Source organism: Dryobates pubescens, chromosome Z (genome assembly GCF_014839835.1).
Source record: "Dryobates pubescens isolate bDryPub1 chromosome Z, bDryPub1.pri, whole genome shotgun sequence".
Taxonomy (NCBI): Eukaryota; Metazoa; Chordata; class Aves; order Piciformes; family Picidae; genus Dryobates; species Dryobates pubescens.
In genome coordinates this window covers 86,973,967-86,998,939 of record NC_071657.1, presented here as the reverse complement: position 1 = coordinate 86,998,939, position 24,973 = coordinate 86,973,967, and the positions used below count along the sequence as shown (strand labels likewise).

At 52.6% G+C, this 24,973-nt stretch overlaps 2 protein-coding genes across 2 annotated transcripts; both read left to right on the top strand.

The window, feature by feature from the left end:
- Positions 1 to 1,043: 1,043 nt before the first annotated feature.
- On the top strand, positions 1,044 to 6,921 carry STOML2 (stomatin like 2). Its single transcript, XM_054178770.1, has 10 exons — positions 1,044 to 1,134; positions 2,066 to 2,218; positions 2,556 to 2,655; positions 3,292 to 3,350; positions 3,710 to 3,811; positions 4,275 to 4,409; positions 5,162 to 5,306; positions 5,603 to 5,682; positions 5,923 to 6,051; positions 6,159 to 6,921. Exons 1-10 carry the CDS (start codon positions 1,084 to 1,086, stop codon positions 6,288 to 6,290), a joined length of 1,086 nt encoding a protein of 361 aa, XP_054034745.1. The 5' UTR covers positions 1,044 to 1,083; the 3' UTR covers positions 6,291 to 6,921.
- Positions 6,922 to 7,220: 299 nt separating this feature from the next.
- On the top strand, positions 7,221 to 20,957 carry PIGO (phosphatidylinositol glycan anchor biosynthesis class O). The gene is made up of 11 exons (XM_054178633.1): positions 7,221 to 7,281; positions 7,912 to 8,405; positions 9,636 to 9,779; positions 10,895 to 11,018; positions 11,946 to 12,105; positions 12,540 to 12,713; positions 14,538 to 16,110; positions 16,623 to 16,826; positions 17,136 to 17,338; positions 18,114 to 18,184; positions 19,272 to 20,957. The coding sequence occupies exons 2-11, from the start codon at positions 7,913 to 7,915 to the stop codon at positions 19,390 to 19,392; spliced, it is 3,267 nt and encodes a 1,088-aa protein (XP_054034608.1). The 5' UTR covers positions 7,221 to 7,281; position 7,912; the 3' UTR covers positions 19,393 to 20,957.
- Positions 20,958 to 24,973: the final 4,016 nt, after the last annotated feature.

The following is a 24,973-nucleotide window of genomic DNA, read 5'->3' as shown; positions in this document are numbered from 1 at the left end:
TGTTTCCAGGCTGGGTGTTAACCCACCACAGATGTCCATGAGGCAGAGGGGACAGAGCAGAGGACATCATGCAAGAGTCAGGCTGGACCTTCACAAAGCAGTTAGGGGATGAGCTGGAGCTTTTGAAACTAAGGCCTCAGCCTTGTGGTGGGGTCAGAGACATGAAAGAGGCAGGGGCCAAAGGAGAAAGGAGCTTGCATGCCTGTTTTGGGGTGGGTTGTTGTTTGGGGTTGTGGGTTTTTTGTTGTTGTTGTTGTTTGGTTTGGTTTTTTTTTTTCTTCTTTTTTTTTTCCTCTTTTCCCCATCACCTCTCTGACCTGATGTCATGATAGGTTCCCAGTGTCAGCTCAGGCTGTGGGGTGGCTTAGCACCTCTGGGTCAGGCCTCTATCCTCTGCCAGCTGCCACTTCACTGTGGTGGGCACGACCCCGGGGCCTCCACAGGCTGATTTTCCTCTTAACCGAAGCCCACCCTGCGTTCCTGGTGCTGCACCTGAAACGCTGGGCTGGTGGAGCTGGGGAGTGAAGCTAAGTTGTGACAGGTGTCTGCCATGCCGGGGAAGGATGGGCAAGCGATGTCCTGTGCTGCCTTGCCCGTGGGTGCCAGAATCAGGCCCTGCTGGGCTTGGGGGATGCGGTCCTGCGCATCCGCACACAGCGGCCTCCTGTTCTGCCGGTGCCAGCGGGTCCTGGCTCCTCCCCACGCACCGGCTCCCGCTCCCCGCGCACACCTGGCGTCCCGGCAGCCCTGCGTCTTGGCATCCCGCTCCCCGCTGCCCTCTCACCTGTCCTTCTTCACCAGGACACCAGGGGTGTGCCGGTGCTGCCCACGGCGGCCCGGCCGGGCAGGGGGGTTGTACCGGTACTTTCGGTGTTTGTTTCTACTTTAATAAAGCGCACGTTTGCAGACCGAGCACGCACCTTGTCGCTCCCGCGGGCGGGCGGAACCAGGGGCAGCAGCCACCGCGGCCGGCCGGGCCCTCCTGGGCGGCGCACGGGGCACAGGCGGGGCCTACCGGGAAGCTCTTCCGGCGCGCCGGGGGGGTCGGCGGCGTCGGCGCGGAGCGGGGCAGGCGGCGGCGCGATGCTGGCGCGGGCAGGGCTGCGGGCTGGGCCCAGTCTCGGCCTGCTGCAGGTGGAGCCGCCGGAGGCCGCAGGGGGCTGGGGTGGTAACTGGGAAGGCTTGGGAAGGCTTGGGAAGCTGGGCGGGCGGGCGCCCGACGTGCGGGCGTGCTGAGGAGGCTGGAGGGGTTCTGGGCGTCGGGAACCCTGGGCGGGTGGGCTGAGGGTGGTGGTGTCAGGGCTCTGGGGTAGTGCTGGGGTCGTGGCGGCTCGGCTGTGGGCAGCTGCGCAGGGATAGGAGAGTGCGGGGTGCGGTGTAGAGGAGGATTGGAGGTGAATGGGTGTGAGGGGATTGAGGATGGCGGGGGCGAGGTTAGCGGGGTGGTGGTGTTGGGGGAGCGTGGGAAACCACGTGTGGGCAGCAGTGAGGTGAGCTGGAACGGTGGAGAAGGGTTGTAGGAGAAATCGATATGGAGGACTGGAGCGGCCTGAAAGGTGGGTTGTGGTGTGGAGTACAGTTAGTGAAGATGTTTAGGGAAGCCGGGCGTGCCAGGTGGCGAGAAGAGGCTGTGGAGATGTGGACGAGGGAGTGCTCAGAGAAACATGTCCGTGATGGGGGCCCAGGAGCTGGGCGGAGCTGAGAGGGGATAGGTGGTTGAAAGGGAAGTGGCCCTAGACTAAGGTGAAGAAGAGGGATCAAAGAGTGCCTAGCCAGGTTACAGGGAGCAGAGTGGAGCAGAAGAGACCCCCTTACATATCTTCCTTTTTTTGTTGTGTTAAGGAGGTTTTATTCATTTTCTGCAGTGGAAATGTGAGGGAGGTGTGGGCAAAGTTGCAACATGGGGGTGAGGCCCTGTACACTTGTGGTGAAGGTGCTTATGCACAGGTCTCTACCCTGGTGTGTTGAGGCTGTGAGCAGTGATCCCAGATGGAAGGGGAGGGATCGTGGTGGGCTCTGAGGTGCCATCTACCAGTCTCAGTCCCTTTCCTTTTCCTTTTTCCAGCACTCTCAGCAGCTGAAGCATTCAGCACGGCTGGCCCAGGCACCACACCGCTTGAACTCTGGCCTGCCTGTGAATATCGGGGTGCTCTTTGTGCCACAGCAGGAGGCTTGGGTGGTGGAGAGGATGGGCAAGTTCCACCGAATCCTTGAGCCTGTAAGGAGCTGCTTTTCTCTCCTTCTGGATTCAGCAGGTCCCTAAAGATGTAGCAGGATGTGTTTTTTGCCTGAGGATTCAGGGAGTGATGTGTTCTTTTGTATTGCAATGCTTTAGACTGCTGGTAGACTAATTTCCCTTGGTGTGGTGTTAAAAGGACTGAGAAACTTGAGTTCTCCCCATGTGTAAAGCCTGTTTGCTCAGCCTGCAGCATCTGCAACACGTGGTGTGCTTGTTCTTTGTGCATCTCTCTCTCTAGTTGGACTGAGCTCTCTTTGTGGGGGGAAAAGTAAATCATATTAGAGGACTCAGAGACCTAATCCTATTCTTTTCTCAGGGTTTGAACTTCCTCATCCCTCTGCTGGATCGGATTCGTTATGTGCAGAGTCTCAAAGAAATTGTCATTAACGTCCCAGAGCAGTCAGCTGTCACCCTAGGTAAGGAACAGTTGCTGTGTCCTGGTCCTGTCCTTCTGCTGCATCTGGGATGAGCAAGGGACAGCATGGGGTAGAGTGGAAGTGTGCTCAGCTCTGTCCCTGGTGAAAGGCTTGGTCGTGCTCCTGGTACTGTGAATAGAAGTACCCCAAGAGGCCTCTCAGAGTGCAGCTGTCCCTTCTTTATGGGCCAAATGCGCCTGGGCAGGACTCCTTTTCAGATGTGTTTCTGTGTTGAACCACAAAGATCATCTGTGTTTCTGGAAGAACTGTTTTAGTTCAGGTTAGTGGGCAGCTCTGGTGCAATTCTAGTATTAAGCTGTTCGGGCTTTTCTGTCTTCCTTTGTGTAGATCTTCATAAATAAAGATAACTACAGTATGAAATGTTTTGGTCTGGAAATATGGGATGAGTATTAAATTGTCACCATGTAGTGTCTTCCAGGGAAAAGCTCATTTTCACAAACCCTTTTACATAAGGAGATCCTTTTCAGCCAGTGCCTGTTCTGTGATGTGCTGTTGATAACCAAGCAGGAAGGGAATGACTCTGCTGGGTTCTGCTAGTTCTGGTGTGGGAGAGAGGGTTGCTATCTTTCGTCTTTGCTGCTTCAGTAAACAGGATGTGTTACTCTCTCCTGGCAGATAATGTCACCCTACAGATTGATGGTGTGCTGTATCTGCGGGTTATGGACCCCTACAAGGTACCTTTTCTGCTGTCCTGACACTCTGAGCCAGATCTGCAACCTGTCTGACTGTGCCTCACAGAGTTCCCATGCGCTGCTCAGACGTTCTTCTTGGCGGCCCCTTGGGCGCTGCTTGCCTGGCTCTGATGGCTCCCTTTCCCTCACAACATGTTTCAGCCTCTGTGCTCCCTGCTGTGCCCTGTGAGGTGGCTGGACTGAGCACCCCAATCCCTCCCGAGGCCCTGGGCTCTGTTTCTCATTGGCAGGGGTGTCTCTGCGGCAGGTTTCTGGTCTCTCTGCTGTGTTTGTCTATCCTGCTTCATTTGGGCTCTTTCTTGGCACTGCCATTGACTCCATGTTTCCCTTGTATTCTGCAGGCCAGCTATGGTGTGGAAGATCCAGAGTATGCAGTGACCCAGCTGGCCCAGACCACTATGAGATCAGAACTTGGCAAACTCTCCCTTGACAGAGTCTTCCGGGTGAGCTGGGGAAGTGGATCACAGAGCTGCTGGTATTGCTTGAAACTCCAGAGCAGTCTGCACAGCCATCTCCGCCTAGCAGAAAAGTGTCCTTTGCTTAGAGGGCTTCTGGCTTCTATTTCAGTTGACCTATTACTGAATCCTGGATCTTGTTTCAGTTCTTTTTTTTTTTTTTAACTGGAACTATTTTTCACTCTTCCTTGGGTTTGTTAGAAAGAGTGATGAGTGGTGTGTGCTCAGACCCAGCTGGTCCTGTGGCATTCTCTTGCAATTTCAGTTTGGGGCACTGCCCTCCCTAGGAGATGGTGACTCCTTCAAGAGATGTAGGAAGCACTTACACCTGTGGAGATGAGTTTTTCTGGCTGATATTCGTCCCTAAGCGGGGTGTCTGTTTTCCTCCTGACCTCTGCCTCATGCTAAGTGCCTGGGTTTAGGTCTCTGCTGTTTCTTTTGTGCCTCTCAGGAGCGGGAGTCCCTCAATGCCAGCATTGTGGATGCCATCAACCAGGCTTCAGACTGCTGGGGCATTCGATGCCTGCGTTATGAGATCAAGGACATCCACGTACCCCCACGTGTGAAGGAATCCATGCAGATGCAGGTTTGATTATCTGATAGAAAGGAAAAGCTTCTTTCCTTTGAGAGTAATGGAGCAGTGGAACAGACTGCCCAGAGAGGTTGTGGAGTCTCTTCTGAAGATACACAAAACCCACCTGGACTTGATCCTGTGTGACCTGCTTTGGGTGACCCTGCTTTAGCAGGGGAGTTGGACTAGATGATCTCTAGAGGTCACTTCCAACCCCTGCCATCCTGTGACTGTGATTCTCAAGAGGGCAGTCTGAAATGAGAGGGAAGTCTGCTTGCATGCTGCACCATTGTTATCTGTCCAGAGTTGGCAGTACTGGCCCCCCCTTCAATGAGGGAAGTTCGCTGGCACTTCAGCTGCAACATAAGGTTACCGAATCAGTAATTCCAATCCTTGCTGTGGTGGTGGTTGCTCCTGCCTGGTACAGGCAAGCCCTGTCTGCTTCCTTTAAAAGCTCCACTGGTCTCTGTTAGAAGCAAATCCCAGATCTGAAGGCCTGCCCTTGATAAAAGCCAGGTGCTAGATCTCGAAGGGGATGGAAGGTGGGGAAGAGGCTGTCCAGTTGGGTGTGGGCTGCGCTGCAGAGGGCTGTTGAGCAGCAGACCAGCCCTCACCAGGGATATATCATGTTTTGGAGCTGTGTTCTTACCCTTGGCTAAGCCATGTTTGCCAAAGTGAGACACAGGAGCATGTCCTCCTTGCATTTGCCCCATGGCTGGGATTTCCATGGCAGGCCTGGCAGGCTGGTGTCTGACCTGTGTTTGCAGGTGGAGGCAGAGCGACGGAAGCGTGCAACAGTGCTGGAGTCAGAGGGGACACGGGAATCGGCTATCAACGTGGCTGAGGGGCAGAAGCAGGCCCAGATCCTGGCTTCAGAAGCTGAGAAGGCTGAACAAATCAACAAAGCTGCTGGTAGTGCTTGAACTAGAACACATGAGACCTGGGGGATCTGTAACCCTGGGCACTGAGGGGTGATGCTCCTGGGGAGCAGACCACATCACTTTTCGTGGGCCAGGCTTCCTCAGCCATGCTGATCCTTCCCTGCTGGGGCCGCTGGCCTGAGCTAGCTCATGTTGCTGCCCTGCCACCTGGCACAACAGGAGATTGCCGTGCTCCTGTTGGGGAAGAGAAGGCTTTGCATGTGTGAAATTGTCTGAATTCACTCCTTGTGGCGGTTCTGATGGATGTTCTGCTGTGGCATGTTGCAGGAGAAGCCAATGCCATGCTGGTCAAAGCCAGAGCCAAGGCAGAAGCTATTCAGCTCCTGGCAGCTGCACTGGCACAGCAGGTGAGTGATGGCTCCTTGGGGCAGCCACTGCTTTCACACTGGCACCAAGGGAGGTGAAATCATGTCTAGAGTGGCACCTGACTTTGTTTTGAATACTCTGTGGCATCTTCAGCAGCAGTGAGTGAGGAGTTGTGCTGTGCTGGGGGCTGTGAGTAGGTGGGGTGGGCTAAAAGGGGCGTGGAGGAGCTCCTGGTGGTACATGATCTGCTGCTGAGCCTCACCCCTCTCTCTGTCCCGCAGCACGGCAGTGCTGCTGCCTCTCTCTCCGTGGCAGAGCAGTATGTGAATGCCTTCTCCAAGCTTGCCAAAGACTCCAACACCCTCCTGCTGCCTGCCAACACGGGTGACGTCACCAACATGGTAGCGCAGGTCAGTGCTGTTGGAGGTATTCTGATGTCTTTCCTGGGGGAGGTGAAGGTGGCGGCCTGCTAGAGCCTGACCCTCTCCAATCCTCCCCCATGTCTCGTTCCCTCCAGGCCCTGGGCATCTACTCCACACTGACCAAAGCGCAATCTGTGAAGACCCAGGATGAGATGCCCACAGCCCGTGAGGACCCCCAGCCTCCCCCCACAGAGGCGCTTAAGGCAGAAGAGTCAAGCTCCAGCTAGCGGGGTGGGAAGGGTCCCACACCCTTGCCCAGGGACTGCTGAGTGCTGGGAGTCCTCAGTTAGATGCTCTTCTTTTTCCTTTGGTCCTTATTTTGTATTTGGGTTTAAATCATGTAATAAATGGTACCAGTGCTGCTGCAGTTCCCTGGTGCTGGGGAGCCCAGCCCATGACTCCTCTCTGCCACCAGAGGGGCACCGTCATTCCTTAACCAGGAGTGCATACGATTGGGGATACAAAATGTTGATGTGCAACTTGCCTGTCTTAGCTGTGAATACTGGAACAAATTTCCAATCAAAATGGTCAGATTTTCTATAAACCAAGAAGTTCACTTATTTTAACTTCAGCCACTAAAACACCGTCTGCTCAATCCATGAAACTGGATAAGGAAGCTAAAACAGTATTAAAGAACAATAAAAAATGCAGCTGTGGCTGTAATGCAAAATTCAAGTGCCTGGGAGAAGCTGGTGAAGCTCAACTTCTGCATGCCTCTATTTCTTAACATCCTTCTTTTCACCATGCTTACTCAGCCTGTTTATTATATTAGACTACTGTGAGAAAATGATCTGTCTGCTGGAGCTTATATTCTTTAAATATCTGTTTATCTTGGAGTAGGATATTTGCTTATTCATTTTCAGTATTTTCATTGAAAAAACTCTTGTATGCAGGACCCCTCTTCTCTCACCGTTTAGGGACCTGATTTCCTGTCATCAACTCCCTGCTCTGCCGGTGTGTGAGGGCAGGGCCTCTTTAGTGTGCTTGTCATGGCGCGCACCGCAGGGAGGGGAGTGCCTCTGGAGGTTCATTAACTGATTAATTAAAGCAAGGCCGTTGCGGAGCTGGGTGTGCCGAGACGTCTCGCCCCGCGGGAGCCTCCGGGCCGCCAGGCGGCGGTGTTGTCCCTGGCGCCGCCTCCCATGGCCGGGGGACACCATGCTGGGAACTTCCGGGGGCGGTCAGGGGGCGGCTGGCGCCGGGCCGGGGCAGCCGCAGGTAGGGCGAGAGGGGAGCTGTGGGGCTGGGGGAGAGGGGCGCAAGGGGCTGGGGGAGGGTGGATGGCGGATGGGGATGTCGAGGATGAGGCACTTTGAGGGAAGCCGAGGTGCTAGCGGGGGCAGGAGGGGAGTCCCGGAGCCAGGTGGTGGCTGAGGGGTGCTGGGGGTCACACAGGCGGCTTGAGTGTAAGGTGGCGGCCCGGGGGTCGCGGTGCTGCGTGGTGGCTGGGCGTGCCAGGGAAGGGCTGGGGGCCCATGAGGGCAGCTGAGGGTGCCAGGGAGCAGCTAAGCATCCCAGGGAAGGGCTGAGGGTCCATGAAGGCACCTGGGAGTGCCAGGGAAGACCCAAGGATGCCAGGGGGCAGCTGGGCAATGCTGGAGAAGAACCGGGGTTCACCGTGGTGGGGGTACAAGGAGATGTGTGCATGGAGTGGTTACCAGGGCATAGGCTGGGACCGGGTAAAGTCAAGTCAGGGTAGTGGCTGTGGAGTATTGGAGAAGAGGCAGATGTGAGACGTGTTGGGTTGCAGGGCAGTGGCCAGGGATGTGCGCTGGCAGGGAGCAGTACCTGGCCCAAGTTGGCCTAAGTGTGCTGCAGGAGGCTGAGCCTGTCTGTCCTTTGCCCTAGGATGCAGCGGTGGCCAGTGCTGCTTTTCCTGGCGTGGGTTTGCTTTCTCTTCTGTGCCGGTATTGGGCTCTTCATGAGTGGCTTCCTGCTTACCCGAATTGAGCTTGCCAGCAGCAGTTCCTGCTCAGACCCACTTGTGCCACCACCCTGGGAGAGGCAGAACCTCCCACCAGGCTCCTGCTGGGCGCCCCAGCGCTTTTCCAAAGCTGTGCTTGTCATTGTCGATGCTCTCCGTTTCGAGTTTGCCCACTTTAACCCAGACAAGGCAAGCCCCCTGCCCTATGAGAACAAGCTGAGTTTCCTGCACCACCTCACAACCTCCCAGCCCCGCCATGCCCGCCTCTACCGCTTCCGAGCTGACGCTCCCACCGCCACCATGCAGCGCATCAAGGGCCTCACCACGGGCTCGCTGCCCACCTTCATTGACGTGGGCAGCAACTTTGCCACCTACGCGATCGAGGAGGACAACCTGCTGGCACAGCTGGTGCAGAACGGTAGGTGGCTAGGGGCGGTGTCCTGCTGGGACGGGGCACATGCAGGTTACTGGTCAGCACTGAGGTGGGACCTTTGTTCCTCTCTCCCTGGGAAAGGAGCTGCTTACCACGCTTCCACCTTGCCAACTAATTCTTTTGCCTCACTCACATGACAGTTGTCTCAGGCAGAGCTGTTGTGCAGGTAGATAGTTTTTTTCTGCCTTGTACTGGGAGTAAGAAGTAGCTGGGACCATGACTTGATCATCATCAAAGATGACAAGAAAGCAGGTGAAAGTTGCTGTACTGATGGTGACTGTCGCAAGGTCACCACTAGGAGTGGCTGAATAAAGTCAAGGGCAGTTGGTCATGTCGTATTTGCACTCAGGTGAGACTCAGTGACGGAAGAGCTGGTGCCAGGTGTGCTGTTGGGGACTCACTTGGGCAGCAAGCCTGCCTGGCCAGCTGCCTGCTGCTGTTAGGTGGCAACTTCAGCACATTTTCTGTGGGCTGTGGTGTGGTGCTGCTGGGTTATGCTTAGTGCAGCTGTAAAGGCCTTGATAGCATGAGATGATGGAGTAGAGAGAAAGGGACATAACCCAATTTTGTGTTACCTAGAGAAATTTCCTTTAAGGGCTCAGAGTGGTACAAATACCAGTTCCAGTGACTGGGTTGTCAGCTTGCTTGTGCAAGGTGGGAAAACAGTAAATTGTCCAAGGCAAAAAACCAGTCTGGACTGCAGGCTGGAGCAGCAGCCTTGGAGGAAATGGTTCCTGATGGGGAGGCTCTGTGCAAACACAGGGCTGGCTGGTGGCAGGCTGGGGAAGCAGGGTGAGGGCAGTGGGAAGTATCAATGCTTCTGCCTTCACTTTTCTGCATGTGAAAGCTGATGTGTTTAAAGCCAAAGCCCAGATCCCATGGCTGGGAGGTCACAAGCATGCTCTGCCTTCCCAAGAGCTTTGGTAGTGTGGGTGGGTAGCTGCCTGCTTTCTGGCCTCTGCAACCCGTGGCTTTTTCTGCTGTGGGGGCATGTTGGAGGTCAGCAATAAGTTATGAGGTTGAGCAGATGGGTTTGGTGTGTAGGGCACTTGGAGACCTAGAAACAGGGCTGGTCACTTCCTGTATTCAAACTCATTTACAGCCAGATGGTCATTTTAAGCTTAGGCATCTGCTCAGGCTCTTTGCACTAGTGCAGGTAACAGCCTGACTTTGTGGGGCTTCCTGCTGTCATTAATTCCTTTCTTGCTGCCTCAGGAAGGAGAGTGGTCTTCATGGGTGATGACACTTGGGAAGGACTCTTCCCCAAGAAGTTTTTCCGCTCTTACTTCTTCCCTTCTTTTAACGTGAAGGATCTTCACACCGTGGACGATGGGATCCTGCAGCATCTCTATCCAACTGGTAAGAATGCTCTCTCCCTCGGGCCTGGGTAACCTTGTGTGTTGCATGTGGTCCTACTGCGAGTTTGGGGTAGAGCTGATGATTTGTTCCGTGTTGCAAAGTGGCATTGAGCAGTCACACACTGCAGCCTGGGGATTACGGTGCTCTAGCTGGATTTCCACGGATAAACCAGCTTCCAGGCCTGTAAACTGTTTCTGTAAATAACCTTTCCACTGTTTAAGAGAGTGTACAGCTTCGTGGGACAAGGTTAAACGTCTGCATCTGTCCTAGAAATACATTGCCAGGATGAAGGAGGAAGAGCAGCTTAACTTTGATACAGAGCTGCCTGGGCAGGTACACAGTGCTCTGGGAAATGCACAACAGTGCAGCTACCTGCTGGGAGGCTGGGGCACAGCACTGCTCTTAGCAGACCATCAGTGGCTCCTAGTCACGGGGAAAAAAGTGAAGGGCAAGGTTGGTTTGTGAATTTTAGGTTCAGATTCCTTCTTGAGGTCCTAGGACTGAGGAGAGTGCTCTTGGCTTTATCTCTGTGTGAATCTAAGTGGATCAAGGGTGCAGTGGCCATTCACAAAGAAATCCTGGTGCCTTGTGGGAGAGCTGCTGTTGGTTTACATCCAAACACTTTGGAGTTCATGTGTCACGGTCCTGAAGCAGAAAGGAGAGGCTGGGGACAGCAGTGTAGTGCCAGGCCTGTGCCCTGGGTGTGATGCAGAGAGGCACAGCGGTGAGTCTGAGCTGTAATATCTCCAGAGGAGGACTGGAGTTGTGGCTTCTCCTTTTCCTGAACATCCTCAGTTTGAGTTGAAGGTATTTCAAGGTGACTTGGGTGATACTGTGCCACTCCTTTCCAGGGAGTGGTGAACAAACCCATGGGTACTAGAGCACTTGCCAGGTATTTTGCTCCCTGCAGTGTTGCACTGAGGCACCCTCAGGCTGAGATTGTACCTCTGTTAAAACCTCCATTGATCTACTTGAGACCTGGAGTGACAAGAGCCAGGAAGAGAAGAAACATCTGTTTCTAGAGGCAACGAGAAAGTTTTGGTGGGAGGATGGAGGTGTAGAGCCTGTGCCCAAATCCAAGGCTGGTGTGTGATAAGGCTGCTCTTGTTCTGCAGTGGACAGTGGTGAATGGGACGTACTGATTGCTCACTTCCTCGGTGTGGACCACTGTGGGCACAAACATGGACCTGACCACCCTGAAATGGCTAAGAAGCTCACCCAGATGAATGAGATGCTCAGGTGATTAGTGTGGTGGGAGGGGGTTGCCATCTGGGCTCTTCCTTCAGCCAGGCTGGTGGAGTCTTACCAGGGAATTTGCAGATGCAGAGGGCAACAGAGGATGCTTACTTTTCATTGTTGACACAGCATGCATTTGCCCAGTAGCAACTGAAACCCCAGCTGTGGGACAGTCTCAGTTGTGTAGACAGATCTTCACAACAGGTTTGGTTTCAGAGGTAGGGCTGTCTTCAGGTCTTGAAGCCTTGATTCTCAGCAAAACCTGAGTTTTGTTCTTTCCATCTCCAAACAGTCTGTTGCACAGGCTTGCCCAGCGTTGAAGACACACTTTGAGGACCCTGGCTAGGGAGTGATGTGTTTACTGCACAGGCCCATGAGTTGCATCTTTCTGTCCAAGGGCAGAGTGGGATCCAGCAATCTTGATCACACAGCCATGCCTCAGCTCAGAGTGCTGCAGCTTTTGACACTTTGGACTACTTTAATTTTTGCTGCTAGAACTTGCCCTGGTGCAGCTGAGAGTGCAGTATATGTCATGTCATAACTGCTGCATCCTTCTGGGACAAACCTCTTTTTTTTCTTTCAAGTAGGAGATTGCTCACACAGTATGATGGAATATACGAGACCAAATTAGAAGCAGCCTGAAATTTGTTCCTGTGGGGAACCATTCTTGTGAATTGCATTTTGTCAAGATCCCTGAAGGCACTGCAGAACCAGCCACCATTCTGCCTCCAGGCTCTGAATTTTCACTTTGTCTAAGACATCCCTTGCCCTGGTAGCTGGCCTAGTTGTTACAGCTCTGCATTCTGTCCTTTTGTGGACCTTCTTCACCTCTGTGGTGCAGGCAGGCTTGGTGGGGACATGTTCTCTCCCACCTGGGCTATTTTTGGGCCCCTGCTCAGGTGGGAGTTGACATTCCTATCCTGGTGACAGGTCCTTGGTGAATCACCTGGGGAATGACACCCTTCTTCTGGTGGCTGGCGACCATGGCATGACAGAGACTGGAGACCATGGTGGTGACAGTGAGAAGGAAGTGAATGCAGCGCTGTTTGTGTATAGCAAAACACCCCTCTTTAGCACTGTCCCTCCAGAGGTAAGAAGCTGATCCTTAGCTCTCCCTGCCTGAGATGGCATCTGACTGAAAACCGTGTCTCGGGGTTACAGAGAGTGATGGTTTGATTTGGATTGTTTGTAATGAGAGTGGTGGGGAGCCTGCCATCTCTCTCTAGAAAACAGTGGAAATGCTGACACCCTTGCAGCTGTGAGGGGTGTTTGAGTGGGGCCAGGTGTGCTGTTGGACAGCCAGGGCCTTACCCAAGGACCTGCAGGTCCCCAGAGGCATCCATCCCTCTGCACTGCGCTCAGGCAAGGCAGAGCTGTGTGCCTGCCTTTCCTTGCATTTTCCTGCTCTTGGCTTCCCTGGATTTCCCTTCGAGAAGGGATGTCTTTCCCATCTTCTTCTAGACTGAGAGAAAAGCTATGTTGCTGTGTTCTTTCTGAATGTCCTATTCCTCCCTGTCACTCCAGGAGCCTGAGACTGTTCCACAGGTGAACCTGGTGCCCACTGTGGCCCTGCTGCTGGGTGTGCCCATCCCCTACAGTAGCATTGGAGAGGTGATGGCTGAGCTATTCTCCGGGGACAGTGACGCTGTGTCTGCAGCCTTGCAGCAGCTCTCGGTCTACCACATCAATGCCAAGCAGGTATGGCCTATGGTAGGCCTCCCTGTTGAACTGGAGGGGAGAAGGCATGTCATCTTAAGTACAGACCTCTTCTGTTTGGTGGAGATGGGGTAGTGGTGTGGTGTTACCTTCGTGGGGAACTTACTTTGAAGGGTTACCTCCTGCCGTGTGTGCTCCAGTAAAGGGCGGCACCTTTTTCCTTACAGAGAAGTGAGCAGTACTTCTTTACTGCTTGGTGATGAGTGCTGTGGGAAATACTGGCCAGGAAGGTGGTGTTCACTTCAGGATGAGGGTTGGTCCTGGATTGTTAGAGGTGGATTTGCTAACTGGGAGGGGGCTGGTGGGGAGGCTCATTCCTCAAGGCTGAAGACAGTCAGGAACAAACCTCATTAATGGAGATGCAGGATTAGAAGTGGATGTTTTAGTGCTGCTTCAGTTTTGGAGGAGAAACAGTTAAAAAGCTTAGCTTCAGAAGGAGGGTAGTAACAAAGGACTGAGGAGAAACACCATCTAACAGGTGGCAGTAAAGTGGGACAAAGACACAACAGTTTACACCAAGCACAACAAAATGTAGAACCCCAAGAGCTGAATGACAGAATCTGAATGAGAGTGTATAATAAAAGAAGCCCAGACAATGGTGCAGGCCACATGCCAGGGCAAGCCAGAGCTTTGTTGAGGGCTGTCTGTGGTGGCTCTGGGCATGCTGTAGAACCAGATTTGCTGCATGCATTGTAAGGCATGCATCTCATCTAAGTGACAGTCTGCCTTTGAGGGACTCCTGGATTGCTTAGGAGCACAAGAATAACTCCCAGCCAGCTGCTTGGTGTGCCAGTTGGACACCACTGGTGCAAGTTAGTGAGGGCTGGAAATGAAACAGTTGCTGGTGGGAAGAAATATTCAGCTTCTGCTGAGTATTTATAGAGCAGCAGTGTGCTTTGTCATTTAAAGATGATAGTGCATGTTACTGCCCATTAGTCACTGAGGATATCAGTCATCATCTGTTGGGAATTAACATTATCCAGTCCTGCCTGTTCAAGTGTTTGCCCTCATTGGTCTGAGGATGTTTCTGGCTTGATCGTGTTGGTGTTGAAGAAACCTTACATACCAGGGAGGTCACGCAGGCCTGCGAGAGAGCTGGTGCCTGTGTTTGCCATTCATGGGCAGAAGCAAACATTCTGCCTGTGCTCTGAGGCAACTGGAAGGCATGTGAAGGTACCAAGTGTTTCAGGGCTTGAGCTGCATCTTTGTATGGGTGCCCTGCCATGGTAATGCCCTTCTAAGACTTTTTTTTTACCATTTTGAAATCATAGCTGTTCTCTTGAAGCACACTGAGCTCTCCCTTAGCCTATGGCGAGGTAGCTTAATGTGCCTGTGCTGAAGAAGAGGGAGAGTTTGGTTTGATTCACTGTAAGCTCTTTCATTTTATATACTGAATTTTATATATTGTCCTCAGACAAACATTGGTTGCAAATTGATAGCTAGCAATGACTCAGGTTTTTTGGGCATATTTGCTTTACTGTTACCAAAGGCTCTGCATAAAAGCCCTTAGTGATGCACAGCATTACCAGCAGCACACCTGCAGGTAAAGAACTGAGAGGAGACTGAAGCTGTTGGGATTATTATGTCACTTGAGAGGGGTGTCACTTCAGCAGAGGGATTGTGCTTCCTGCCGGTCACATCCTGGTTTGAGCGATCAGCCCTGAGTGATGCAGCTGGAGGCAGATCTGTCTTGGCAGATGTTGGCACCTGGGCCTATATCCATCCTGAAAGGGCTGTATGAGGTAGTGAATCCTGTTGCCAGTGGTCCTGGTGCTCCTGCCTGACCCTGTGTCCCTTCTCCCACAGGTGGATCGCTTCTTGCACTCCTACTCGCTTGTGGCTCAGGACCTGCCAGCAGAGCAGCTCCAGCACCTGCAGGAGCTTTTCTCCAGTGCTGTGGAGGAGCACATCCAGCTCTTGGCCCAGGTGCAGGGGTCAGTGCTGGTGTCTCCAGAGCTGGAGTCCAGGCTGGGAAGCCTCATTAGTCGCTTCCAGCTGTACCTGCGGGAGGCACGGGCTGTGTGCACCCAGTCCTGGGCCCGCTTCCATCCCTTGCGTATGGTGGGGGGCTGCGCTCTTATCGCCGCTTCCTGCTTGCTCTGCTACCTGGCCTCAGAGCTCACCGTGGTGTCAGACTCCTTCTATCGCAGCTGCCTCCTGTACCCGCTGCGCTGGGGCCTTGTAGTGGCTGTTCTGTTTGGGCTGGCCCATGCACTCACCCAGGAGGGGATGGATCTCCTCCTGGTGTCATCATGTGCAGCTGCTGCTTCTCAGATGGCTTTTTTCTGGCACTGGTGGGGCCAGCATCCCAGGCAAGCCCGTTTGGCAGGCAGTCAGCCACCCCTAGCCAGCACTGGCCTGAGGCAGAGGCTGCAAGCATGGCTGGGGCTGGCGTTCCCTATGGGCATTCTGCTCTTCCGCTGTGGAGCCATGTTTTCCGATAGCTTTGTGGTGGCCGAAGCCCGAGTGGCCCCATTCCTCCTGGCCTCACTTGTGATGCTGCTAATAGGGAAGCTCCACTGGGACGGTCGCCTGACTCTGCCGGAAGGCCCCAGGCAGCAGTTCCTTGCCTTCTCGTCTTACCGCAGAGAGATCTGGTACCTGTTGTGCCTCGTGGCCATGCTCTTGGTTTGCGTGCGCCTCTCCAGTTTCTTCCACCAGTGCCGTGAAGAAATCCCACAGTGTCGGCCCTCTCTGTTCCTCTCCCCTCTTGCCAGCCTGAGAAACACACGGGCCAAGAATCTGTTCTACCTCCTGTGCGTGGCCTTGCTGGCTGGGCTGGTCTATGCGGTGCGGAGCTGGCTGCGACACTACGGCAACCTGAACAGCTCAGGCCCCCTTGTGCTCTTTGTGCGCTGGGGTTTCCCACTGGTGGTCCTCTGCATTGCCTGCTACTGGGCTGTTGCCTCCAGTACTGATGACTCTCTTGGCAAGCTGCAGGAGCTGGTGCAGGTGGCGGTTGTGGCCTTTCCATGGGCTGTCTACGGACTGGCATCTCTAGGCCTGCTGCTCCTGCTGTGCAATCCCATGACGGTGTTTGCGAAGGACACGCGGGAGTCGGCAGGATCCATCGTCACTCCCTACCTAGGGGTTCCCAACGCTGAAGTCGACTTCCTTCACGTCATCCCTCAGATATACAAGAGGATGCAGGAGTCTCAGAAGTGCCGTCTGGAGCGGGGCAGCTGCAAGGCCACTGTTGCTGCATATGGGCTGGGCAGTGTGTACTCAGCGGCCCTGGTCATAACACTCACCTTACTGGGCTTCCTCTTGATGCTTCTGCACAGTGAACGGCTCAGTCTCGCCTTCCTGCTCCTCTTCCTGGAGGCCTTTGTGCTGCTGCACATCCACACGCATGCCAGAGGACTCGCTGGAGATGCTGGTGAGTCAGGGCTCACTAAAGCATCCTCTGAATGTGCAGCAGCAACTTTGTCTTATACCCCATAGGAGAGGCAGGGCCTAGTCTCTGCTCCTGGGGCATGGCAGTGCACCCAAGGGGATCCTCCCACCATTTTTAGGGCTGCTTAAAGCCTCTAGTAGGACAGGTTCATGCAGCAGGGAGGTAGTGTTTGGGGAAGAGTAGTCCTTTGTGTCAGGGATGTAGTGTTTTGGGAGGAGTAGTCCCCACTTTGTGTGAGTGGGGCTGTACAGCCATCCCTTCTCACAGTGGTGCAAGCAGCCGTCACATCCTGCTGCTGCTGACAGGCCTGTAGGAGGGCAAAGAGCAGAGGCATACCTGCCTGCTCACTGCATCAGTGGTGGGGGCATGACTGGTTTCTGTCTCTCAAGAGGTCACAGACAGGGAAGCTGGAAGAAAAGTTAACAGATATTTTTTGACTGTAGATCTGTATTGTTCCTTGATGCTGATCTCTCTCTTTTACATTTTAATCTCAGAGCCTTTTTCGGTGCCCTGGTATGCAGTCATCTCCTGGCTTCTTGCTGCTTCCCAGTTCTTCTATTCCACAGGCCACCAGCCCATCTTCCCAGCCATCCACTGGAATGCAGCCTTTGTGGGCTTTCACCTTGACCACAGCACGAATGTCCTGCCTGCTGTCTTGGTGGGCGCCAACACCTTTGCGTCCCATATCCTCTTTGCAGGTAAATCAGTTTCTTCCTGGGCTCTAGAGCCTGAGTAGACACAACTCGCTGCTTTGCCTTGTCTGAAGGCCTGCAGGCCAAGCACAAGGTAATGAAGGCTCCAGCATCAGCTCAACAGCAACATTCTCACTGGCCCCTTCTGGGGCCGTAGAGCTGCTTGTAGTCTGTAGCCTCCATGCAGTTATGCCTGACCAGCAAACTGAAGCTGGGGTATATGCTTCCTGCATGTTCAGGGTGTAATGGCAGAGTCTAGACTGTTCCTCACCTCTTGGGTCCCCGTAACTTCATGTGCCTTTGTCCTTGAGGTAGTCGGCTGCCCCCTGCTCCTGCTTTGGCCCTTTGTGTGTGAGATGCCCAGCTCGCAGAGGAAGAAGCCCAAGAAGGAGCCCCGGCAGGACCTGCAGGAGGTGGAGGAGCATATGATGGAGATGAGGCTGCGAGAGTCCCCAGAGAAGTTCTCTGCTGCTCTTCTGCAGCTGGGACTGAAGTACCTCTTTGTCCTTGGGACACAGGTACGGAGGGAGGCAGGATGGGGAAAGGCTGTCCAAGAGGAAAGCAGGCTGCTGTGAGGACTGTGGGACACTCTGGTGACAGAAGGGGGTCAGGCAGGGCACAGTCAGACTCTGGGGTGATGCATCTGGTTGTGGGTGCTAGAGCAGCTGCAGAGGTCCTCTTCTCAGCCATGTCATTTGCTCTGTGCTTTGGGAAGGACTCTAGCACAGGAGCCACAGTACAGATTAGGCTGCTTTTCATACCCATCTGCCCAAAGTAGCCATATCTGATCAGAAACTGCAGAGTTGTAATCCTGCTCCCTGTCTTCCTCACCATGCATATCTGTTTGGCACCAGCTCTGGTTTTCATCTGATCTTGTGCTGTGGCCATGTAGGGAGTTAAACACCAGAAAGTTAATCCTGTGAAAGAAGTGACTAGCTTCCTGGGGTTTAGCCCTTCACATCATTCTCCTGTGTGGTCAGACCAGAGACAGTGCAAGGGAGGGGGTAGGCTCTGCAGCACAAGAGGCACAAGTGCCTCTCTCTAAGCTCAGGCTTGCCGCAGCGTGAGCCCTCCTCTGTACTGTCCCAGTCTGGCCTCAGGGGGGCCTGCGTGTACCCCAAGCTACTTGTGTTTCCTGACTTGAGGAAACCTCTTTGGGATGCTTATTTCTGGTGTGTGCTGTACCAGACACTCAGGTGTGTGCAGTTCGGCACTGCCTTCGGATGTGAACCTAGTGCCAAGGCAGTCTCTCTAGAGCCACTTTTTAATTGTTTTTCCTGATCTCTCCCACAGCTTCTGGCCTGTGTTTGTGCAGCTATGATCCTCAGGAGGCACCTCATGGTCTGGAAGGTCTTTGCCCCAAAGTAAGTCAGGAGTTGCTCTGATGCTGGGTTAGTTTTCATATCCTTGACATCTTGACTAAAGCTCATGTTGGAAAAGGCCTTGTTGCTGATCTTCTGGCTTCTAACTCGGAGGCTCTAGGACTGTCCTTAGCTAATTCCCACTTTCAGTTCAGGAGCTGGGCTTGAGCTAGAGCCTAGAAATTTCTCCCTATCTTGATTTCCAAGGACACAGAGCCCACATGGAAGATAAGAATATTCAGGGTAGAGAGGCAAAGGTAAGGATACCAAACCAGAAATGGTAAATCCAGAAATGCTTAACTAGGATCAGTAGGAGGGTGAGGTGGCCTGGACCTCCTGAGGGACTCAAAATCTCACTTGGTGTGGTGGGTTGAGAAATTCCTCCCAACATAAAATTGCCAGACCAGCTCAGTTGGAAAGCAGTGAAGCTGTATTTACAAGCAAAACTACAGTGTGAATATGAAATAAGCACAAAATATACAATATTTACAAATGTTTGCAATTTATAAATGACACAGGAGCCCCCCAGGACAAACCAGGGGGCTACTAATAGCTTCCCTCTCCCCACTCCCTTCCCTCCCGCTGTACATGGGACAAGAGCAGAGGGTTGCTGTCAGTTACTTAGCCACAAGAAGAGCGAATTCAAGGTCAGCAAACCAAGCAGAAGCACAAGTTAGTATCTGCTAGAGTGAGGAAGCCAAAAGGAGAGAAAGTTGGTTTAAAGATCTAACTTTTTTGTTTGTTGTCTGTCCAATGGGATTATTTAGGCCTTATCATTATTTCCCTTTTTACATCCAGTGGCAATTTATTTACATTCTACTACTTTCTGTTCAAGATCTGTGGAAAATTTTCCAGGCACAGCCTGAAACTACCATACCTGGGCATTGTCCTGAGTAGCCTCTAAACCAGAGGCATGCTTCCACTCTGCAGGCAGCAACTGCTGAGGAGTGAGTGTAAGTGATGTTTTAGGACCTGGAGGGTCCTACCAGCCTTTCATTGTCAGGAAAATCCATCTTCTGGGGGTGGGGTGGCAGCCTGTCTTTACAAGCATGCTGGCTGTGATACCTTCCTGCATCCGTTCTGCCTGCAGGTTCCTCTTCGAGTCACTGGGCTTTGTGGTGAGCAGTGTCTGCCTGCTGCTGGGGATCTCCCTGGTGATGCGTGTAGACTGTGCTGTCAGCACCTGGTTCAGCCAGCTTCAACTCAGGTAGCACTGGAGACGTGGGGATCCTGACCTGCTAGTCAGCCAAGGCTATGATTGCCTCCTTGCCTCTGCTGGGCTTGGAGGGATACACGAGCCACCAGCAACAAGTGCCTGCTGACAGCAGCCAGAGATTATCCCCAGCTCCCTGCCTCAGCACTGCACAAAAGGACCGGAGCCAACTGTTCCCCACTCACTGCGATACTGTTTCTCAGTTATGAAGGTCACAGCTTTTGTTGGGTGTTTATTGGTAGCAGGAGGACTCTACTGCAGGAGCCAAAGAAGCAAGAGTTCTGAAGTACTCTTTTGGAGACACATCAGCCTGGGGTCCTGCTGCTACTTTCCTGACAATTGTCCCCACTGTGCAGCTGGTCAGCTTCGGTGGCCAGCAAGTCACCACCGTGTGTGTGCAGAGACAGTGACTCACAGAAAGGGGCCTGCTGAGGAGGAGAGAGGAGGTTGGGAGGAGAGGGAAGGTCCTGCAGTCACCATTTCTCTTTGTGCATTCATTTTTCATGCTGGAATCAAAGTGCCCATGCTTACACGTGCAGATGGTTCCTGGAGTGTTACCAGCAGCTGCTCCTCTGTAAAGTCAGGTGGTTGCGCTGTAGCAAGGCCACTCCTGCCCTATACTCACTCCCATTTTCCTGATCTTTCTCAGCCTTATGAAAGGCAATGGGGAGCACTCTGGGCTCCCTTGTACAGTCTGAAGTAGGCTTAGCTTGCTGAGGTGTGTGGTAGCTGGGAGAACTGCTGTTCGTGACCAAGAAACTCTCCTCTTGTGGTCTTTGGCCCGTCAGTGTCCCCTTGGACACGTCACAAGCTGCTGGCCTGCAGCAGCCAACGCTGCTGATCTCTTCTTGAGTATGTGCTGCTGGATGCTGGCCTTGGTGTGAGCTCCAGTGTCTGGGAACAGCTTCTTCAAAGCCTTGAGCAAGTGACAACTCTTCTGGAGGTGGCTTACCTCACTGGTGTCTGTGTATGTCCCAGGGGTTATAATGTTTTGAAGGGACCGCAGGCACTGCAGCCAGTGGCATCTGTAATCCCATATTTGGTGCTTATCTCCCACCTGACCTTGGTGTTTGGTGTGGGACTTCACACCACAAATGAGCTCAGCCCAAACCCTTCTGTTGGCTGCTTGCAGGCAGGAGACATACTTCTTTCTGCAGAGGTAGAGGACAGTAACCATGGTGCCTGGCCACATGTCACCCAACTTAACCCTGCAATTTTGATGGGAACTGCACTTCATTACTGCCCTGAACCACTCACTGTGTGACATTACTTGGTGCTATGAAACCTTTTGTCTTTCCCACCCCTGGAATGAGCAGAGGAATGCTTGCCTGGGATTCCTGCATTGATTTTGTTCTGATCTGATTTGTTTTTTAACTTAGGCATCATGACTCACTCCGAGCTCCTCACTGCAGACTGCTAGCATCAACTGCTTTGGCAGGGGGGTTGGACCCAATGATCTCTGGAGATCCCTTCCAGCCTCTAATGTTCTGTGATTCCTCTCTTCTGCCTTGGAGAGTGTCAGGGATGTGGTCTCATCACTTTTCACCATTCCATATCTTGCCATTATGCAAGAGCCCAGTTAGTGGAAGACAGCTCTTGAGGGCAGGTGTAACTTTTGTGGTTTACTCCAGCAAAATCATAGTATCATTTCAGTTGGAAAAGACTCTAGAGATCAAGTCCAACCGTTATCTAAATGACAGATCTTGTGCTAAACCATGTCCTTTAGCACCACATTTCTGCATCTCTAACACCTCCAGGGTTGGGGATTCAACCAGGCTCCAGGGGAGCCTATTACAGTGTTTGACAGCCCTTTCAGTAAAGAGATTTATTTTAATATACAATCAAAACCTCTCCTGGTGTTGCAGCTTGAGGCCCTTTCGTCGTCCTGTCATTTGTGTCTAGGGAGAAGAGACCAAGACCCACTTCTTTCAGGTAGTTGTAGAGAGGTCTCCCCTTGGCCTCTTCTTCTCCAGGCCATCCCTGTTCCCTCAGGTGCTCCTCATAAGACTTGTTCTCCAGACCTTTTACTAGTTTCATTGCCCTTCTCTGGATCTTCTTTAGCAGCTCAGGGTCCGTCCATGTAGTGAGAGGCCCAAAACCAAGCACAGTATTTAAGGTGTGGCCTCAACAGCGCTGAGTACTCAGACATGATCACTTTGCTACCCCTACTGGCCACACTATTCCTTATACAGGCCAGGAAGCTGTTCTCCTTCTTGGCCACCTGGGCACACTTCTGGCTCATATTCAGCCAGGTGTTAACCAGCAGACCTAGGCTCCCCTGCTGGGCAGCTTTCCAGACATTCTGCCCAAAGCCTGAGCATTGCATGGGGTTGTTGTAACCCAAGTGCAGGGGTCATCTTGACCCTCTGTAGAGCATTCTTACTTTCAAGCAGATCAACATTCCCTTCCCACTCAGCGTGATCTACAGACTTACTGACAGTGCTCTAAAGATACTGAAGAGGATGGGCTCCAGTACTGTGCCCTGGGGGGCACCACTTGTGACTGGCCACCAACTGGATTTAACACCATTCACCACCATTCTTTGGCCCAGGCCATCCAGCTAGCTCTTAACCCAGCAAAGCATCCACCCATCCAAGCCATGACCAGGTATTTCCTCCAGGAGGATGCTGTGGGAGACAGTGTCAGAGGCTTTACTAAAGTCCAGATAAACAACATCTACAGCCTTTCCCTCATCCACTCAGCAGGTCATGTTGTCATAGGAGGAGATAAGGTACATCAAGCAGGACTCATGCTGACCAGGCCTGCACATGCTTCGTGATGGCACTTAGAATGACCTGCTTCAAGACCTTCCCTGGCACTGAGGTCAGACAGGTCTGTAGTTTCCCGGGTCCACCTTCTGGCCCTTCTTCTAGATGGGCATCACACTTGCCAACCTCTACTCAGGTGGACCTCCCCAGTTAGCCAGGACTGCTGGTAAATGATGGAAAGTGAGTGAGCACCAAATGCCAGCTCCTTCAGTACCCTTGGGTGTGTGCCATCCAGCCCTATAGACTTGTATATGTCTAAGTGATGCAAGAGGTCACTAACCATCATCTCTTTGGTTATGGGGCTTTCATTCTGCTCCCCATCCCTATCTTCCAGCTCAGAGGGATGGGCATCCAGCAAACAACTGACCTTACCTTCTTTGCCTCAGTCTTTAGTAGCCTTGAGTACCTCAGCCTTTCCCTTATCCTTAACCATGATGTTCCCCCTTACCTCCAACAAAAGACAGATTTTCCTTAGTCCTCTTTCTGTTGCTAATATATTTGTAGAAGCATTTCACAGGATCACAGGATGTTAGGGGTTGGAAGGGACCTCTGGACATCTTTGAGTCCACCCCTTGTGCCAGAGCAGAACCATAGAATGTAGCACAGGTCACACAGGAACACATCCAGATGGGTCTTGAAAGTATCCAGAGAAGGAGACTCCACAACCTCTCTCGGCAGCCTCTTCCAGTGCCCTGTGATCCTTTCAGTAAAGAAGTTTCTCATCATGTTGGGAACTTCCTGTGCTGTAGTTTACATCCATTGCCCCATGTTCTATCACAGTGCAAGTGAGAAGAGGCTGGTCCTTCCTTCTTGACACCCAGCCCTCATATATTTATATACATTTATTAGTTCCCCTCTCAGTCTTCTCCAGACTAAACAGCCCCAGGTCTCCCAGCCTTTCCTCATACAGCAGTGCTCCAGTCCCTTAATCATCCTCATAGCACTCTGTTGGACTCTGTCAAGTAGATCCCTGCCCCTCCTGAACTGGGGAATCCAGAACTGGATGCAGTATTCCAAATGGGGCTTCACTAGGACAGAGTGGAGGGGGAGGAGAATCTCCCTCAATCTGCTGGACACACTCTTAATGCACCCCAGGGTACCATTGGCCCTCTTGGCCACAAGGACACATTGCTGTCCCATGGGTAACTTCTTGTCCACCAGTTCTCCCAGGTCCTTCTCCATGGGGCTGCTCTCCAGCAGATCACTTCCTAACCTGTACTGGTGCAGTTTGTTATTCCTTCCCAGGTGCAGGACTCTGCACTTATCCTTGTTGAACCTCATTAGGTTCATTTCCTGTTCTCCAGTCAAATTAATTTCCAGTTGGGCTTTGGCACTTCTAATTTTCTCCTTGTATAGCCTTACAACAACTCTGTAGTCCTTTTTGAGTGGCCTGCCCCTTCTTCTACAGACCATAAACTCTCAATTTTCCCCTGAGTTGCAATCAGATCTCTCTATTCTACCAGGCTGGCCTTTGACCCTGCTGACTCATTTTTCAGTACATGGGGATGGCCTCTTCCTGCCTCTTTTGAGACTTCGTCTCTGAAGTATGTGCAGCCTTCCTGGGCTCCTTGGCCCTCTGGGACTGCCTTCCTAGAGACTGTTAAGCAGTCTCTGAAGCAGGCCAAAGACTGCCTGCTGGAACTCAACAGCTGGCAACTCTTTACTTCTCCAACAACAGAGAACTCTTATCAATTGCTGTGTCCCAGATGGTCTCCAGCTGTTACATCACCCAGCAGTCCTCCTCCATTCACAAACACCAGGTCCAGCAGGGCACCTTCCCTAGCTGTCTCCCTTACCAGCTGTGTCAGAAAGTTATCCTCCACACACTCTAGGAACCTTTGGGGCTGCTCCCTCTCTGCTGTGTTACCTTTCAAACCGGCATCAGGGAAGCTGCAGTCCTCCAGAAGACTTGCATGCTCAGGTGGTAGGCTGCAATTCCAGGCAGACTTAAAAGTGCTCCAATTTTGGATTTCCATTGTCTGGCCTCCTCCTGATCTGCTGGCTGTACTCTCCCAGCTCACAGACTGAGAGAACTGTTTGGGTTGGAAGGGATCATTTTGTTCCAAGCCCCCTGCTGCGGTCACTCAAAGCCTGATCCAGCTGGGGCTTGAACACTTCCAATGAGAGGGCATCCACAGCTTCTCTGGGCAATCCATTCCATTGTCTTGCCACCCTCATGGGGAAGAATTTATTCCAAGTAATTAATCTATGTCTATCCTCTTTCAGTTTGAAACCATTGCTCCTTGTCTTGTCACTGCACTCCCTGGTAAAGAGTCCCTCCCCATCTTCTCCAGTTGATTAGATGGTGTTGGATGATAGGTTGGACTCGATGATCTCAAAGCTATTTTCCAACCTGGTTTATTCTATTCTATTCTTGTAGGCCCCTTTAAGTACTGGAAAGCAGCAATAAGATCTCCCTAAAACCTTCTATTCTCCAGGCTGAACAACCTCAGCCTTGCACCTTTTCTGCCCTGGGCCTGTCCTGCTTAATTTCACACAGTAGCTGGTGTGACTCCCTGGGCTGCTTCACCACATGGATGCACACACAACAATGCTAGTGCAAGGCAAGGGGATACAGCATGCAGTAGGGGAAGTGTGAGCAGGGCAGGAATGCATCAGCCCATGATTAGGTGGGCTCAAGCAGTCCCACCTTTGTAGATGGGTTATTTGCAGTATACTGTCACTCCTTTGTGGCCATGTGGTTCTTGGTGCTGAGGTGGGCATGCCAGTGGGTGAGGGTGGACCAGTGTGGAGAGGAGGAAGAAGACAGAGCAGCTACCTAGTGAATTTTCACTGAATGTGAGGTTAGTC